General features: G+C 34.4%; 1 protein-coding gene across 4 annotated transcripts in view; it reads left to right on the top strand.

The window, feature by feature from the left end:
* The window catches only part of LOC129257633 (C3 and PZP-like alpha-2-macroglobulin domain-containing protein 8), a 39,743-nt gene that overhangs the window by 20,130 nt on the left and 3,431 nt on the right, over nt 1-16,182 (top strand). For all 4 annotated transcript variants that reach the window (XM_064096628.1, XM_054896008.2, XM_054896007.2 and 1 more), the window contains 23 exons: nt 395-532; nt 1,017-1,074; nt 1,324-1,447; nt 2,053-2,284; nt 2,972-3,122; nt 3,519-3,634; nt 4,066-4,117; nt 4,584-4,787; nt 5,266-5,357; nt 5,883-6,024; nt 7,334-7,423; nt 7,848-8,024; nt 8,529-8,767; nt 9,224-9,470; nt 9,820-10,040; nt 10,583-10,744; nt 11,162-11,224; nt 11,946-12,139; nt 12,691-12,778; nt 13,021-13,201; nt 14,131-14,256; nt 14,945-15,145; nt 15,689-16,060. In XM_064096628.1, the coding sequence (XP_063952698.1) occupies nt 395-532; nt 1,017-1,074; nt 1,324-1,447; nt 2,053-2,284; nt 2,972-3,122; nt 3,519-3,634; nt 4,066-4,117; nt 4,584-4,787; nt 5,266-5,357; nt 5,883-6,024; nt 7,334-7,423; nt 7,848-8,024; nt 8,529-8,767; nt 9,224-9,470; nt 9,820-10,040; nt 10,583-10,744; nt 11,162-11,224; nt 11,946-12,139; nt 12,691-12,778; nt 13,021-13,201; nt 14,131-14,256; nt 14,945-15,145; nt 15,689-16,060 (3,670 nt within the window). The remainder of the gene's footprint in view (nt 1-394; nt 533-1,016; nt 1,075-1,323; nt 1,448-2,052; nt 2,285-2,971; nt 3,123-3,518; nt 3,635-4,065; nt 4,118-4,583; nt 4,788-5,265; nt 5,358-5,882; nt 6,025-7,333; nt 7,424-7,847; nt 8,025-8,528; nt 8,768-9,223; nt 9,471-9,819; nt 10,041-10,582; nt 10,745-11,161; nt 11,225-11,945; nt 12,140-12,690; nt 12,779-13,020; nt 13,202-14,130; nt 14,257-14,944; nt 15,146-15,688; nt 16,061-16,182) is intronic.

The following is a 16,182-nucleotide window of genomic DNA, read 5'->3' as shown; positions in this document are numbered from 1 at the left end:
TTCATCTGTGACATCATAGATCTTGGTCGCATTGCCAATTGGAGGATCTCCATAGCATTAGTGATCTCGAAATTCAAATGCTCATAACTCTTCTATTGCTAGTCCTATTTTACTCAAACTTTTGTTGATCTTATTCTTTGATTTTTCTGCTTTCACAAAAGCTAACTTGCTCCAAGAGTTTCATTCTCCTTTAAGTGTTGTAATTTTAGGCACCTGTCGTTATTTGAAAACCCCTTCTCTTTACTTAGCACTGACTTTAATACAAAGCAGCTCCTAAAATTTTAACATTGTAACGATAGTCATGGTGAGTGGTATTCTTTGATGATTTTGTAACTATCAATAAATAGAAGAAAAATAGAATAAGATGGAAGTGACATTTTTCTTTGAAATAAAGGTATTTGCAGAAATGGCCAAATATGATCTGTCTGAAGAGCGTTATGAAGATACATTCTGGTGGAGAAGTACCTTTCGAAGAAAGCGATCGCCAATGTGGAATGCAATGCGTCTACGAGATGCCGACTTTGCATTTAGGGTAAGTTAGTGTATCACAACAATAGCAAATCATTTTATTTTCAAAACATTCTCAAGAAAGCATTTAAGTTATGATATACATAAGATAAAGAATTTTATTGTCAATAAAAAGTGGAAAAACACATTTCGTCATATACTTTTTTGAATTACAAGTTGCATATTTAATTTTGTTGTAATTACATGAATATGTCCATAGGTTATCAATTATAAATACAACATAATGTAATCTCTGAAGGCAGTTTAAATTTGACAAATGCGAAGTGTTACATATTGATACTAAACGACAGAAACAAAAAAGTAAGTCTGCTTGAATCTGAAATGAAATGGAGGTTGAAGATGTAGATCATGATAGTTTAGGAAGATATTTATGTAAAAAATATTTCTCAAATGGATAAAATAATAATTGAAAAAAATATTAACCATTAACTAAGGCTAAAAGAAAAGAAAAAAAGTGATCAAATGTATTAAACCATTTTTATTTTCAGGAAGCAGGATTGAGAGTTATGACCAATAAAGTACAACTTCGCTTTCAGGATTTGTCTGGTAAGATGCGATATTCTATACAATTTTTTTTCTGTATATCTATTACTGCATGTATATGTTCCTTATGTACTTTTCTAAATAGGGTGCATGGCTGAATTAATGATTAATACATTTACGCAAAATTAGCCATATTCATTCCATTACTATTGAAAAAGAAAGACAAATTAATGCTTAAGGTAACTTTCATTGAACAGATAATAAGCAAACACTATGGATTATATTTCAAAATTGTATGAATTTGCTTTACAGCTCTTCATGGTGATGGTACTGGTTTTAGTCAACAAAATACAAGGAAGAGATCAGTTCCAAGAACAGACAAGAGAAGGAGAGCTTATTTTCCAGAGACATGGGTATTCAACTGCTTCAACATCAGGTGAGAAAATGTAATATCTTCCTTTCTTAAAATATGTAGATGAAGTTCTAAAAAAAGAAAACACGGAACTTTACAAAAAAAAAGCATCATACGAAAAAAACATATACTGATAAATGCATTTGTGGGAGAGATTTTTTTCTGATAAAATATGAATTAATTTTATATGAATTATGAGAAAATATAACTTTTCATTGTGTAGATGGCATTCTGATTTAGGAAGATAAAGTAACTAAATAAGACAAATAGGTGATATAGAAAACACTTTGTGGAGGATACCATTAGTAGGTCATTGCATTTTGATTAAGAGAAACTACTTTGATGCTAAATGCAAAATTTAGATATCTTTTCCGTTTAAGGTAAGACAGAACAATATCTTGTGAATTCTTTCCTTCTAATGTTTACACTGGCAGGGCAGTAAACTGCAAATCACCAGCGTGCTGATCACGTGTTGGTCATAGTGTTGCTCTGAAACTTTATACAGATATTTGGGTTGCTAGTCTATAAACATAGAGAAATGTCACTCTGAATCAGTAAATTCCTTCATAATCCAAATGGCAAAACCTTCCTAGTTCAGTTAAATGATTGCTGCATTTGATTCTTTGTAGTTCTACGAGACGCGACAACTATATCCAGCTTCAGGTTCCAGATTCTATCACCACCTGGCAGACTGATGTGGTCGCCCTCTCTCAGACACACGGGATGGGTGTGGCTACTACCATACCCCTTATTGCCTTCAAGGAGTTCTTTGTGGAATATACTCTCCCATACTCTGTTATTCGAGGGGAACAGCTTCGCGTACCTCTGACTGTCTTTAACTATTTAGATGTCTGTGTAAAGGTATGGTCATCGGTGTTGTGTAAACACTCTCAATTGTAATCATAAAGTTATAATGTATAGCTAATTGTAAAGCTAAATCTTGCGACTCTTGAAATATTTGTTTATTTTATTTTGTAACATCTCTGAATACTTATAGGTCCAAATGAAGAGTGGTGTTTTATCAATGAATTCTATTCTATAGGACTATCAAAATATTGCTAACTACTGCATCAAAGAATGTGTGTAAAGTCGATTGATTTGTTTTGTAGTATATTTGTTGAAAAGTACTATTCCCCTAATTAAACAATAAAACTTCAGTTTCATATTCAAATCATGAAGTTAGTTAGTCTATTTTCATTAAGTGCAGAAAAAATGAAATTACTCCCTCAGTCTGTTTTTCTCTTTGTCTTCCTTTTGATAATTGGCCATTATTACGAATTTAGAAATTGTCCTGAAATAGTAGAAACATGTTGAAAGAAAACGATTGAGGTATCATCAGGGAGGGATGAATCAGATGTTTATTCTTGAAGGGATTGTTTCTTCTTCTTTTAGCACAGGAAAAAAAAATCAGGTCAAAATATTGTACATTTGTTGTATGCAATTGTTTCACATCTTCAGAAGATAACACTGCGAACTCAACTCTGAATATTATAGTTATTTATCGCTTATATTCTTGAATATTTTATTTCCACTTTTTTTATATTCAAGGTGAGGGTGTCGATGCAAATACAAGAAGGTATAAAATTCTTGAACCATGGTGGGCGTGGTATCACCTTGGACCAATGTCTGCAGGCCAAGGAGAGCCTGACCACACCCATTGAACTGGTCTTCAATGAGCTGGGCAAGAAAAGGATCCATGGTCAGTATGAGTATAATCTGAAATTTGCCAATAAGCACTCCTATTGTTTGTGAATTCATGTTTCATGGTGGTGAATGGTTGAACAGAAAAAATGACTGAAAATGTAGAAAAGAGAGAATTTTGGTTCCTACAGGGAAGATGGAGAACAGAGAGGGAGAAATGAGTGTTGCAGGTGTGTGTGCATATGAGGGGGGGGGGGGAGGGGGGTAGATATATAGTGACAAATTGGGATGGATAATCAAAGAGTAAGGTGAGGGAGGGGGTGTTTGGACCGTTGGAAAAAAGACAAGAGAAAAAGTAAATACACATAATACAATAAGAGAGATGAAAAAGAAAGGCATATTTTAGTATTCATATTTTAAAAATATAAATTTCTTTCATAATTATCTACACCAGCTGGAGCCGAGGCCCTGATGACTATGTCATGTGATTGTAGTGATGAAGGTGGAATTAGTGACATGCCACCAACTCTTCTGGCATTGGATAAAGTCACCAATAACATTCTTGTTGAAGTAAGTCTGATATCTTTAACTCTTGTCCTTGAAAACAGTATCATTTAGAATCATGATAATGGATGATATTATTGTAATATAACCTTGTGTTATTTACCAAGTAGATGCTTTTATCTTGGGGCCTATCTGTATTGATCACTTGACATATTGGGTGCACCAGGGAATGTACAATGATTAAAAAAAACACAAACATCAGACTGAGCCAAAGTGGCAAATTTGACAGTTCAGTTTATGTGTAAATAATAATAGAGTCATAGAGAATAAATTTTAAAGGAATCTATTTTGACATGAAATATGACATATCCTTGGGAAATCTGGTTAAATTTTCCAAAGCTTACTGGAATTCGACCTTACTTTGTTATTCTTAGTTTTCTGGTTGAATTAAATGATATGTATTGAAGTTAATTTTGAATAATCTTTTATATTTTCAGCCTGAAGGCATTCCAAGGGGCTACACTTACAGTGTTTTCTTTTGTCCAAATGGTAAATATTCACTAACTTATTTCTTATCTTTAGAATAAAATTTTAATGAGAAATATGAAGTAGTTTATATTTAAAACACATATATGTATATGATTTTTTTTACACTAGTATTGATGCATACCCAATTTCAAAGTGTTTTGTAGTTTGCAATGATTGAGGAAAAAAAAATAATTAAGTGACAGGGAAGAATAAATTATTTTTTTATAATCTTTTATACTATATCATTTTTTGTGTGGAAATATTCTAATTCTGCAACCAACTATGATTATAATATAAATTCATCTCATGATTGAGTATAGGAAAGAGGAGATAAAGAAAAGACAAATTGAGACAAAGAAACCAATTTTGGCACGAACAGAAAGAATGATTTTGTTATTACAGCTTTGACATTTATTTGATTGGTATGACATGCAATCAAGATGTAATAGCTTCAAATTATATTATGATATTACATTATGTTCTACAGAACGGATCCACATTTCCACTCCTAATTATGACGAATACCAATTCGTTCACCCACCCGAAGAAATGGACTCTTTTTCTTTCCTGTGCAAGGCCACCAGTAATGCAAAGATAGCCTTGTCTCGTGCTCAGACTGACTTCATTGACTATGAAATAATACTAGGAGGCCTTGAGAATTCTCAGTCATGGATCTCAAAGGGAAGGGGAGGTAAGTTTGGCAAACATGAAAATCAAGGAGTCTTTATCGTAACAAATGTAATAAATGCAGAAAATGCAATAGTAAGAACTGCATGCACAAGGTAAAATGCCAGAACACAATGATGTAGACTATACATGTTTTAACAAGACATGGATCCTTGTTATTTGGTAAAAATCTACATCTCAAATGCAAGTTTCCCTGTTAGCTGAAATAAATAAATGACTTGCCATGTGATGGATGTAAGCTGATCATTTGTTTTGGATTCATATCAACATTTTATAAAAGTACATGCACTTTTTCATTTTTTTGCTGTTTTCTTTATATAAACTAATGCGATATGTAACTTCAACTTAAATCATCTACTAGTAATTCATATCTTCTATAAAATGATAATATGACACAAACACTGAATTAGTCATCCTGTTACACAAAATGATTATCCTTGTTTGAAAAATAAATTTTCTTTCATTTCCTGCTTTATTTGAAGGTGAGAGATTGCAGATGACAATGACACCAAATATTGTGAGCTGGGAGGAATTTAGAGCCTTTTGGATAAGCTGGACAGATGGACAAATTCAGGTGAGAATTGATTATAATCACCTTCTTGTGTAAAATCTTTGTTCAGGTCAATATGACTGAATACCTGGGTTTCTTAAGGTACTATGTTCCTGTTGGTCAATTTAAAGAAAACATATTCATTACAAATGTTTTGTCCAGGCATCTGTATAAAATTGAAATTGGAAAAGTGTTCCTCACTGTTGCTCTCAAAAAATGAGATTGAAAAACAATTGAAACCAAAAAAATGTTCAAAGATAATTGATTGAATTCTTTGTAGGTTGAAGTTAAATGATACTTAATAATATAAATAATTCAATATTAGAAAAACAAAATTACCACCTGAAAAATACCCCATACTCTTACAGAAGTAAATAAAAAGAAACAAGGAAACTTACAATATATATATATGGTGTAATTTTTTTCCAACCACTCAACAAAAAATCTTCATGGAATGAACTATAAGTATTGAGTACATTTTTAAATATCATCTCAACAATGAAAGATAACTTTGGCATGACTTTTTGAATTCTTTTACTGATATGACAGATTGGATATGGGGAGACAAAATCTAATGCATCGGTCATTCTGACCCTGGATGACCCTTCAGCTATTGATATGACCGTCCAGTATATCGGCTTTGCTACAGGAACGGGATCCTTAGGAGAATTTAGGATTTGGAGAAGGAAAGGTAAGGCATCATTACTTGATGGAATGAAGCAGAATAATTTAAGAGTGAAGAGGGTTTGATGAGGTTTAAGGACGTTCCACAGTGAAAATTAAATCCATGCCATTTTCATCAAATTTTGAACAGAGTACCTTTAGCAACTAAATATTCTAAATATGCAAAAATTAACATGGGTTCATGTGCTTGATTTTTTGCTCCCGAGCTTTTAAGTTCACCCATTTGAAAGCTCTCAAGAAATACGTATGCATTTTTAGACCCCACGAGATCAAAACGTTGAGTTTATTCTTCTATTACTCAGTCAAAATCCATCTAAATTTCACCAAATTTTACATTATAGCTCAGAATTATATACTCAAGATAAAGAATTCAGTCACATTGCTATTGTTTTGCTCTATAAAGATTAGCAGCACCATCAATTTTGAAAATAAGGATTGAAAGAAGACAAAAAGAAAAACATATCTAAAAAAAAATATAAAAATTTATATAACAAATTCAAGAAGTACCGGTACAATAAATGCTGCACTTTTTTCAAAACCCATCACCAAAACTTGCATGGTTGTAGAGGAAGGTATACTAAAGATGTCTGAACATTAAAAATTGTGGGTTTATGTGCTTGTTATCATAATATTGGCAGTTTTGTTGGAGCAAATATGCTTTTAAAAACACAAAAAATGCGTCAAAAAGCTTGTATCTACATTAATGGAAATTCTACCCCACTATCCCATTTAATCGAACTAGATGTCATATTGATCATACATATACTTTGCGGCACTGCGGAGTAAAGTATTCTGAACAGGTAGAGGCATTTAGAAATTTGGTCCATAGATTATTTTCAGCAAATAGCTTTGCAAAATAACCATCAAGATTTGCTGTTAAGAGTGTCGATGACTGGAAAAATCAGCTGATACCTGTAGCTGATTCCTCACCTGTTCACTTATTGTGACGTCAACACGCATGACGCATGACATAAAATATGCGCATGTTCTTAAATTTGGGAGAACTATAATCACCAATACTATTTTCATTTTGTATAATTTGCTAAAAGACAATGAAATATCCTTTCAACATACTGAAATTACTCTTGTATTTTTTAATACATATCAGTGATGTCAAACGTGTGTCTTTCAGACCATTTTTATTTTTAAATGTTGTAAAATTGATATGAGCAGTTATTTTCTTAACTTACTAGAATAGATTTTTTCTTGAAAGACTTGAAATCTCAATTGTATGAAATAATATGCATGTAGTATATTATGTTCATTTTATCAAGATGTAACACTCATAATACATGTACTTTTATTCCTCATGACAGGCAACAATGAGATATACCACGAGGCATTTACACTGTCTTTACCACTCAACTTCGTTCCTGGGTCTGAGAGAGCACAAGCTACTATGATAGGTAAGATAGGTATTTTTGAACAATGATATGACACTTTATTCCTTGATTATAAGGGGGGGGGGGGGGTGTGAGAAAAGAGAAGATAAACAAAAATGAAATTTGATCATTCATATCCTCAACAGGTATATTTGCCAAAGTCACATTTTCTGAGATCACAGAAATATTTTACTACATGATAAATTCAGCCCACAAGAGGTTATGTTATTTCTGAATAATTTGGTTTATTATTTGATTAAAAAAATTATTGAAAGCCTAATGATGCAAATTTGACTGTATTTCATCATAAAATTAAGAAGGATTCATAAATGGCCACTTTACATTATTGTAAGCTTCAAAAATTGAGTATGTGATGAAGGAAAAATTGTAATATGGATATGTCACACAAATGGCAATTATCAAAAATCAAATGTCATATTTAAAACAGCTGATGTGATGGGACCCACATTGAACAATCTTCACAATTTGATTCGTCTGCCGTTTGGTTGCGGAGAGCAGAACATGATTCACTTTGCTCCTAATGTCTACATCATGAGGTATCTACAGCGGACAAACCAACTCTCATCAGAAATCAAGAATGAAGCAACTGGTTACCTTATTCAGGGTAAGTAGTTTGTAGATGGTTTAAGAAGCAATAGAAATTATAAATGTTTGAAGAAAGTAATTGATAAAGAAAATGTTTGGGTTTGGTTTAAGGGTTATATAAGAACATTATTGTAAATAACCTGAGTAAAAGTAAGATCACAGATTTTTTCATTAAGATATACATGTCCTTTGGTTCATTAGAAAATTTAAGAAGATTATAAACTTTGACAAAATACTGAATTCTTCACATGTGACAGGCTATATGAATAGGTCTATTGATAGCCAAAGTTGAATCGCTATGAAGAACATGCACCCAAACATGCAATATTGAATTACATTGTAACCATTTACCAAAATCCACTACAAGTTCTTTAGGAAGAGAAAGAAAACTTTAATTGTCTTATTTCTGATCTTACACTTATTACAAATCGATTTATATCAAATATTGGGTTTCAATTTTACTTCCAATTTAGAAGTATTATTCTTAAAAAGATAAAAATGCCACTTTCATCGCCCCTTTCAGGCTACCAGAGGCAGCTGACGTACAAGAGACACGATGGGTCGTACAGTGCCTTTGGTGAGAATGACTCCTCAGGTAGCATGTGGCTTACAGCTTTTGTTCTCAAGTCATTCGCACAGTCTAGATCTTTCATTTACATTGATCCAAGAGAGATGGCACAGAGTAGGCGCTGGATCATCGCACAGAAAGGAGATGATGGATCCTTCCCACCAGTAGGAAGGGTGCTCAACAAAGACATACAGGTAAACTGAAGTCGACCCTCAAACAATATGAAAACCTAGCCTGTTTCTATGTATTTTGTTCTAAGCCAGTATAATTTGTTAATATTCTCCAAATGCATAATAAAATGAAAACATGAGAAATATTTTATAAGGATCAAATCAATTTATGTACAGCTTAACTAAGATCCATGTCATTGATCTCTCCACCAGACTTAATGTGCTGTAGCTATAAGAAGAAAGGTGGAGAAAGAAAGAGATGGAAAAGAAGGGTTGAAAATTCTTTCCATTCTGAGCGAGACAAGATTTTTCAATGACAGTTCACTCCAAGATATTGTCCTGTCTTCTGCATGTACCAAGTATAAAACAAGAAGCTTCACCACCAATAGTGTGTGATATAATTTTGTTTACTCTCGTTTGCTTCAGAAAAGTGACAAGGCTTTGTACGAATTCTTTCTCAAACTATTTGATTGTTCACAGGGTGGCATACAGGGCAAGGTCTCTCTGACAGCCTATGTGGTGGTGGCGCTCATGGAAGCAGGGGTGGATTCCCAGGAGGAGAGAAATTCCATCAAAGAGGCCCAGAAGTTCTTGGAGGACAACATGCATCCCGCTGCCATCACAGATCCCTACACCGCTGCTCTTGTGGCATATGCTCTGACGCTCAGGAAGAGTGATTATGCTCCCATGGCTGAGCGGATGCTCTCTAACATGGCCATTAGAAAAGGTAAGTCTTTAGAGAGAGAAAGATGTGTCTGGCAGGAACAAATAGAGGTGACTAAATTGGGAGAGTGAAGGAGGGTGTGGGATCACGCTCTTCATCGATCTTTTTCACTTATTTTACAGATTGAGAGTAAACAATTTGCACCCCAAGAATACGGTTTGTGTCTTAAAATATAAATTGGGTTAAATAGCAGATAGCAAAATTAAAATGAATATGAAAGTAACCAAAAAAAATAAATTGAAAAGCAATAAAAAGATAAGCCTCCAAATCTGTTTAGGAAGATTTTCCTACACCCTTTAGATATCCAAACCATATCATCTGTACCTGGCTCTCTACATTCCATGTACAACAGGTGGTCAGACCTATTGGAGATTGAACAACCAACCTCTAGAGACTCTGCCTTTCTTTGCTCACATGGGTAACATCAAACAGACAGTCACATCAGCCGAGGTAGAGATGACTGCATATGCCCTGCTCACCTACACGCTTCTTGGAGACATCGCCTACTCCCTGCCTATTGTGAAATGGCTAACGCAGCAGAGGAACTCTCTGGGTGGCTTCTCCAGTACACAGGTAACATAGAGAGACAAGGATGAAGGGAATGAAAAGGCAAACTTGTTTAAGCTACATGTATTCTTTTTTTAAAATTGGAATGCCACAAGTGTACCTGGATATATCATTGCCACTTTCTTCATACACTCTATAAACATTGAGTGATAATACATGTTGGCAGATTGTTCTCCACACCTGTTCACCTTTTTTATTCCTCGGATAAATCACATGACAAAAAACTAGAACTACTTATCACACACTCTTAAACTTAGAATGATGATGAGGATGGTAAAAGAGGAAATACTACAATTAGATTATATGTAATAGTGGTGGATGAATCTTATTGTAGAAACAAAGGTGAATATGGTGATGGATGATATTACAAAATAATTATGAAAATGTCACCAGGAATGATTATGGTATGAGAACGGTATTTGAAATGGTTCATAAAAATGGTAGAGATGATGCATGACAATATATCAATATTTAGAGATCCTTTCTAAGAATGTGGTGATAGAAATGAAAATGGATAAAAATGACTCCCTCTCTCTGATTTCTCCCAGGACACTTGTGTAGCTCTGCAAGCTCTTTCTGAGTATGCCACACTTGCTTATGTTGGTCATGTCAATCTCAATGTCACCCTTGCTTATACCAACTTCATAACATCAGTGGAGGAACACTTCTACCTCAACAATGAAAACAGCAAAGTCCTTCAAGTCATGGAGGTATGAAATAAAAAGTTTTTTTTTTAATGTCGATAATGATGTGTGTTACAAAGTTTCTTCAAAAATTTTAAGTGGACTTTTAATCAGGGTTTTGAAAGTTCATCTTTTATATTTTTAACTTTCAGCATATATTTTGTTCTGTACTAACATATAGGAGCTTTTGCAATTACAGCCCCTCTTCAGTTCATTTTACTTGTGGTCTCTCATAGCCCTATTATAAACAAATAATCTAAGATATGGTTTGTATGGAACATAAAAAGAGACTGAAATCAGATTAAAAACAGAGCTTTATTTTACTTATTGAAAGAAATGATAATTGATTTTTAGATTACTGAAAGTCATGCAATCTTCAAACGTGTTTATGGATCATCTATTTAGTGAATTAATTAAAAAATATATTTTTTCATGTATCTCTAGATTCCTGCTTTCACCCAGACACTGTTCATTGGAGCAGTTGGAGAAGGATGTGGTTTAATGCAGGTCAGTTTACCATCATTACAGAGAGAAGTATTTCACCTGATCACTCATATATCACTCATCATTTTCTGGTTACTTGATGCCTTTCGATATATTTTGTGTAAAACATTCAATGTAATAAATATGTATTCCGTTTCCACATTTGTTCGCCCAAAGTAACAACTTATATTTTCTCCCAATGGAAGCCTAATTTTCTACAAGCTCTGCTTTTTATTTAGGCTCCTCACTTTTTTTACATTTTGTAGTGTACCTTATGTTTAAATACTTATGTTATATATTTAATTTGATCTTTGATACACTATGTTTACGAATACATTTGTTATGTATATTATGTTATTTGTTTTAAAAGTGGAATCAATAAATGAATGAATGAATGAATATAATCTTCCTGTTTATAGTAAGGTATCACACTGAAAATTCAAATCCATGTTTTTATCATTTTGTGCTTCCGTTAGAATTCCTCACAATTTCTGTCTCGTAGCACTGGTCGGAAAGAAAGAGCCCCATGTGCTTTGCATGAAATAAATGGAAAAACAACCCTTACATAAATTTGAATAAAAAACAACCCCCTGATATCTCTGGTTAACAGATACAGGTAATTTTGTTCTTCAGTGCAAACTGGTCAATTGATTACTATATGACTGTATGGAACTTGAAAATTCCTTGATTTGCATATATGTGCAAACTTTCTAGCTGTTGCTCGACATTTTCATTTTATCATTAGGTGGATATGTCATACAATATCCCAGACCCTACTAAAAAGGAAGCCTTCAGGCTGAGTGTCAAGATGTCCGAGATGCCCCCTTCTTCCAGTCAGAGAAAGCGACGACGCAGGAGTCTGAACGGGATCAGCAATGAGGTGACAGCAGACCTGGCGCATGATGATGACTACAGGGTTAGCATGGAAGTCTGCTCAAGGTTGGTACTGTTCTTTGGCAAGAAATCACAATCTACGGTTTTACACAAAGACTTATATGAGTTGGAATTCTTCAGGATATCAATGCCCTCTGCCTAGACTAGGGGTTAGTTCTCATTCTCGTCTCTACCTAGGCAGAACTTCGGTACTGTCCTTGGGCAAGGGATTATAATCCAATTTTGCAACCCTCTCTACTAGGGCAGAACAGATTAAAGTTGCTACTCTCCATCAAAGTGTACCTGGTCAGAACTGATCAAAGTTGGCAATGTCCTTTGGCAACAGATAATATAATCTTCTGTACATCTAGGTGTACCAAACTTGTGCTGTTCAAGTTCATCAATTTTCTTTGCAAGACATCATTACGCTATACAGTCACATCAACAAATCAGACTTCAGATCGACCTATGATATGCCATTGGAATATTCGGAAATATTGTAATAGCTTTGGTTCATCTGGAGTTGGTTGTGCAAGTGTACTGCATCATAAAGGTTACCTCCGCACTCTAGTTAATAAATTGGAATATCACTTTGTCTCTCATATTTGTAATTTTAGATGGCTCCATGCAGGTTCTTCTAACATGGCTGTGGTAGAGGTTTCTCTCTTGACTGGATTCTCGGCAGATATTGAGAGCTTGGAGAGGGTAAGAAATCTATTTATGTAACCACTTTAATATTATTTAAAACTATTCATTCATGTACACTAAAAATCTCGTACATAAACAAATACTAATCATAAAGGTAATGTACATCAGAATGGGGTTATTAATTTTGGCCATACATGGGGATCAGAGTGTAGGCTTCTTGTATTAAATTTACCTTTCAGTATTATATTTGTCATCCCCTCTGATTTACTTGACATATAATTTTTTTCTACTGTTTACAGTTAATCCTAGATCGGCAGAACAAGCTGAAACGCTATGAGATAGATGGGCGGAAGGTCATCCTATACTTTGATGAAATGGCAAGCCAGTGTTTGACCTGTGTGACCTTTCATGCTTGGAGAAACTTTGTCGTCGGCAAGATGCAGCCAGTCCCTGTGAAGGTGTATGATTACTATGAACCTCGTAAGTCTGCTCTTCTTTGAAGTTGTACGTACATATACATGGAAAAAGAATCGGTTTTACTAAGCATGAAAATGTTTCCCAAAAGTTGAAATGGAATAACTTACATGAAATCCAAATTTAAAAAATAAGTCTCATCCCTGTGGTGTGGGTGTGTTTGTAAGTGCTAGAACACAATTCTTTGCATTTGAAATGTAAAATATCTAATGGTACTGTTGTAGATTAGATTGCCTTGATTATTTGATTGTGAATTGTCTCTGAATCTTTCAAATCAAGATACATAATTTCTAGTTAATAAAGAACTGACAACTACATATCATATATAATACTACTAAGCAAATAAGCCAATAAATACGTATGAATAAACATTACTGTTGCAATGCATTATTTGTAAAATTGCATAAAAAGATGAAAATAGAGTCCCAAAGACAATCATTCTTTGCAAAACATCTTAGATTAAAAGCCATAGGCTTATTTATTTTGATTGCATTTCATTACTTGATGAGAATTCTTGTGTTCTTTCGGAGGTAGCGTAGCTCAGTCGCTTAGAGCGCATGTTTCGGATAAGATCGTAGATCTCGATGTGAGGGGTTCGAGTCCCGCTCATGCCGAAACGCATCTAACAAAAATCTGATGCTATAGCATTGTGTGTTTAATAGCGTGCCTCACCACTGTATTCAGTGCAGGTGTGAATGCAGATGGTCCCGTGTAGAGGAGAGTCACAACCTATGCACGTTTAAACCAAAACACTATTCGTCAAAAAGTAGGGTGTTCACCTGGTGTATTGCACCTGCCGGTCCCGGCAAAATTCAGGTTAAGTCAATCTTGAGGTTCACATGCCATAATAATCAATATAATGATTGTGGGCATTAATGGAAGACAAGATATAAACAAAGCACATTTTTAGTATAAACTGCTCTTTTACTTAATAGATTATGAAGAGACTCGGTTCTACAATGTAAGCAGTGCTAGTCCCTTGGCAAGAGAGCTTTGTGAAGATGACCATCCAGATTGTAATAGAGTAGAAGACCAGAATGGACCAAGGATGGACCTCCCAAGTGAGTATATAATTTATGAAATTAAAGGAATTCTTGTTGAGATTAGGTTCATTTTCTGAAATGCTAGTTGACCATAATCAATATTACATAGCCATCATTTTCTTCATAATAATCATCATCAACATCATCTCCACTGCTAGCACTGCCATCATCATCTTCTTCCTCCTCCTCATAATCATCATCAGCAGCATCATCTTCGTCATCACCATCTTCATCTTCCTCATCACCATCTTCATCATCATCATCACCATCATCATCATCATCATCCCTGTAGTGGACAGTCTTTTCATAACCTTTCTTAAAACATATGTTTTTTTACTTTCTATAAAGTTGCATGTTTCATGGTTTTTACCTTGCTGATAAGATCATCTAAGATTCAATTATTTTAGTAAATTATCATTGGGGAACAAAAAAGTAAAGAAAAAAAATGAATGGAAAATTAGATTGCAGGATCTTGAGAGAGAAAGCAAGATAAAGGTAAACATCTAAAATTGTGTGTAAACAGATATTGACAGATCATGAGAAAAACTATAAATTCATGAAGATTACTAAGTTAAAATAGTCAATGTTCCTGCCCTCTATTAAAAAAAAATTCATTATCAAGCATGATACCCCCCTGAAGCAGGATATTAATATTCCTGAATATATATGAAGAACTGTATACTGATAGGTGTTGCACTTATTTCAGCCATCACAGTGACCAACAGTGATGATGACCTGAGCCTAGATGACCAGTCAAGGTGTGGTTGTCAGCGGTCATGTCAGCACGAACCAGGCTCTGTTGTTTGTGGCTCTGATGGAAGGCTCTATGCTAACTACTGTTACATGGAAGTGGCTTCCTGCCAGATGGAGATCGGTATCAGAGCCATGCCCAAATATATGTGCCCAGGTAAGCCTTGCTATTTAATTTACTTTTTGTTTACCTGCCTTCTGGAAGCATGTGTTGTTGCTTACCTGACATAAACCCACCATCTCAAATTTTTTTTTGGGGAAAAGCCTCTTTCCTGACTAGGTAATACATTTTGGTCCACAGCTGATCACTTCATCTGTGGAAAATGCCATCTCCGATCAATGACTATTTCATTGCATACACTATTAAGACCTCAATGTTTTCTCCTTTTTTGCTTTCCTAAACATTCAACTCATTTTATTTACACAATTTATCATCCAAGCAATATCATTTGCTTGATATAGATTTTGATTAATTAATGAAAAGTGGTTTATCATTGCTATGTGAGCTTTGGTATTTTAGTTCTATAAAACAGAATACTGTATCCAAGGAATTGCAATGATGATCAGCTAAATGGATCATTTTATTGGAAAGCATGTTAATTCAACAGCTATGGTGGAGTAAATATTTACCTATCCATATTAAAACATTTGAATGATTATTTTAACAAGAAATTATTTACTGTATTTTTTTTCCAAACAGATCAAGACCCTGTTGGGTCAGAAAATACCAGACAGGAGCGCCCGGGAGGTGGAATCCAACCACCTCTGAAACCAGCAATTACCATTCCTGACAATAATCTAGTTGAGACTGCCACTCAGTCAAATTCAGCATTCAAACCTAATATCAACACAACTAGTATCACTTCCGTCTCCAACGACACGAGTGAGAGCTTTTCAGATTATGATCCAGAGGACAGCTCGTTCACGGTAGAAGACGGCAGAAAAGTGATCGGTAGTGCAGATTTTCTGGAATCAGCAGACTTTAGATTGGATGCAACCGGTGAAATTTTCAAGGATGAAGAATTAGGAGTAGGGACAGAACCAATGGATGAGTTGATACCAGAAGTGACAAGTGAGTTCTTCAAATTTCTTTTGAAAATTGAATACTGTTCCTACATGCTAGTTTATATTCAGTTTACAAGAAAAAAAAAATCCAACTTTGGTTTCCAAACTAAAGGATGTAGCCATGAATTC

Source organism: Lytechinus pictus, chromosome 3, assembly GCF_037042905.1.
Source record: "Lytechinus pictus isolate F3 Inbred chromosome 3, Lp3.0, whole genome shotgun sequence".
Classification (NCBI taxonomy): Eukaryota; Metazoa; Echinodermata; class Echinoidea; order Temnopleuroida; family Toxopneustidae; genus Lytechinus; species Lytechinus pictus.
Note: the sequence above shows the minus strand (reverse complement) of the source record. Positions and strands in the feature narration are given on the sequence as shown.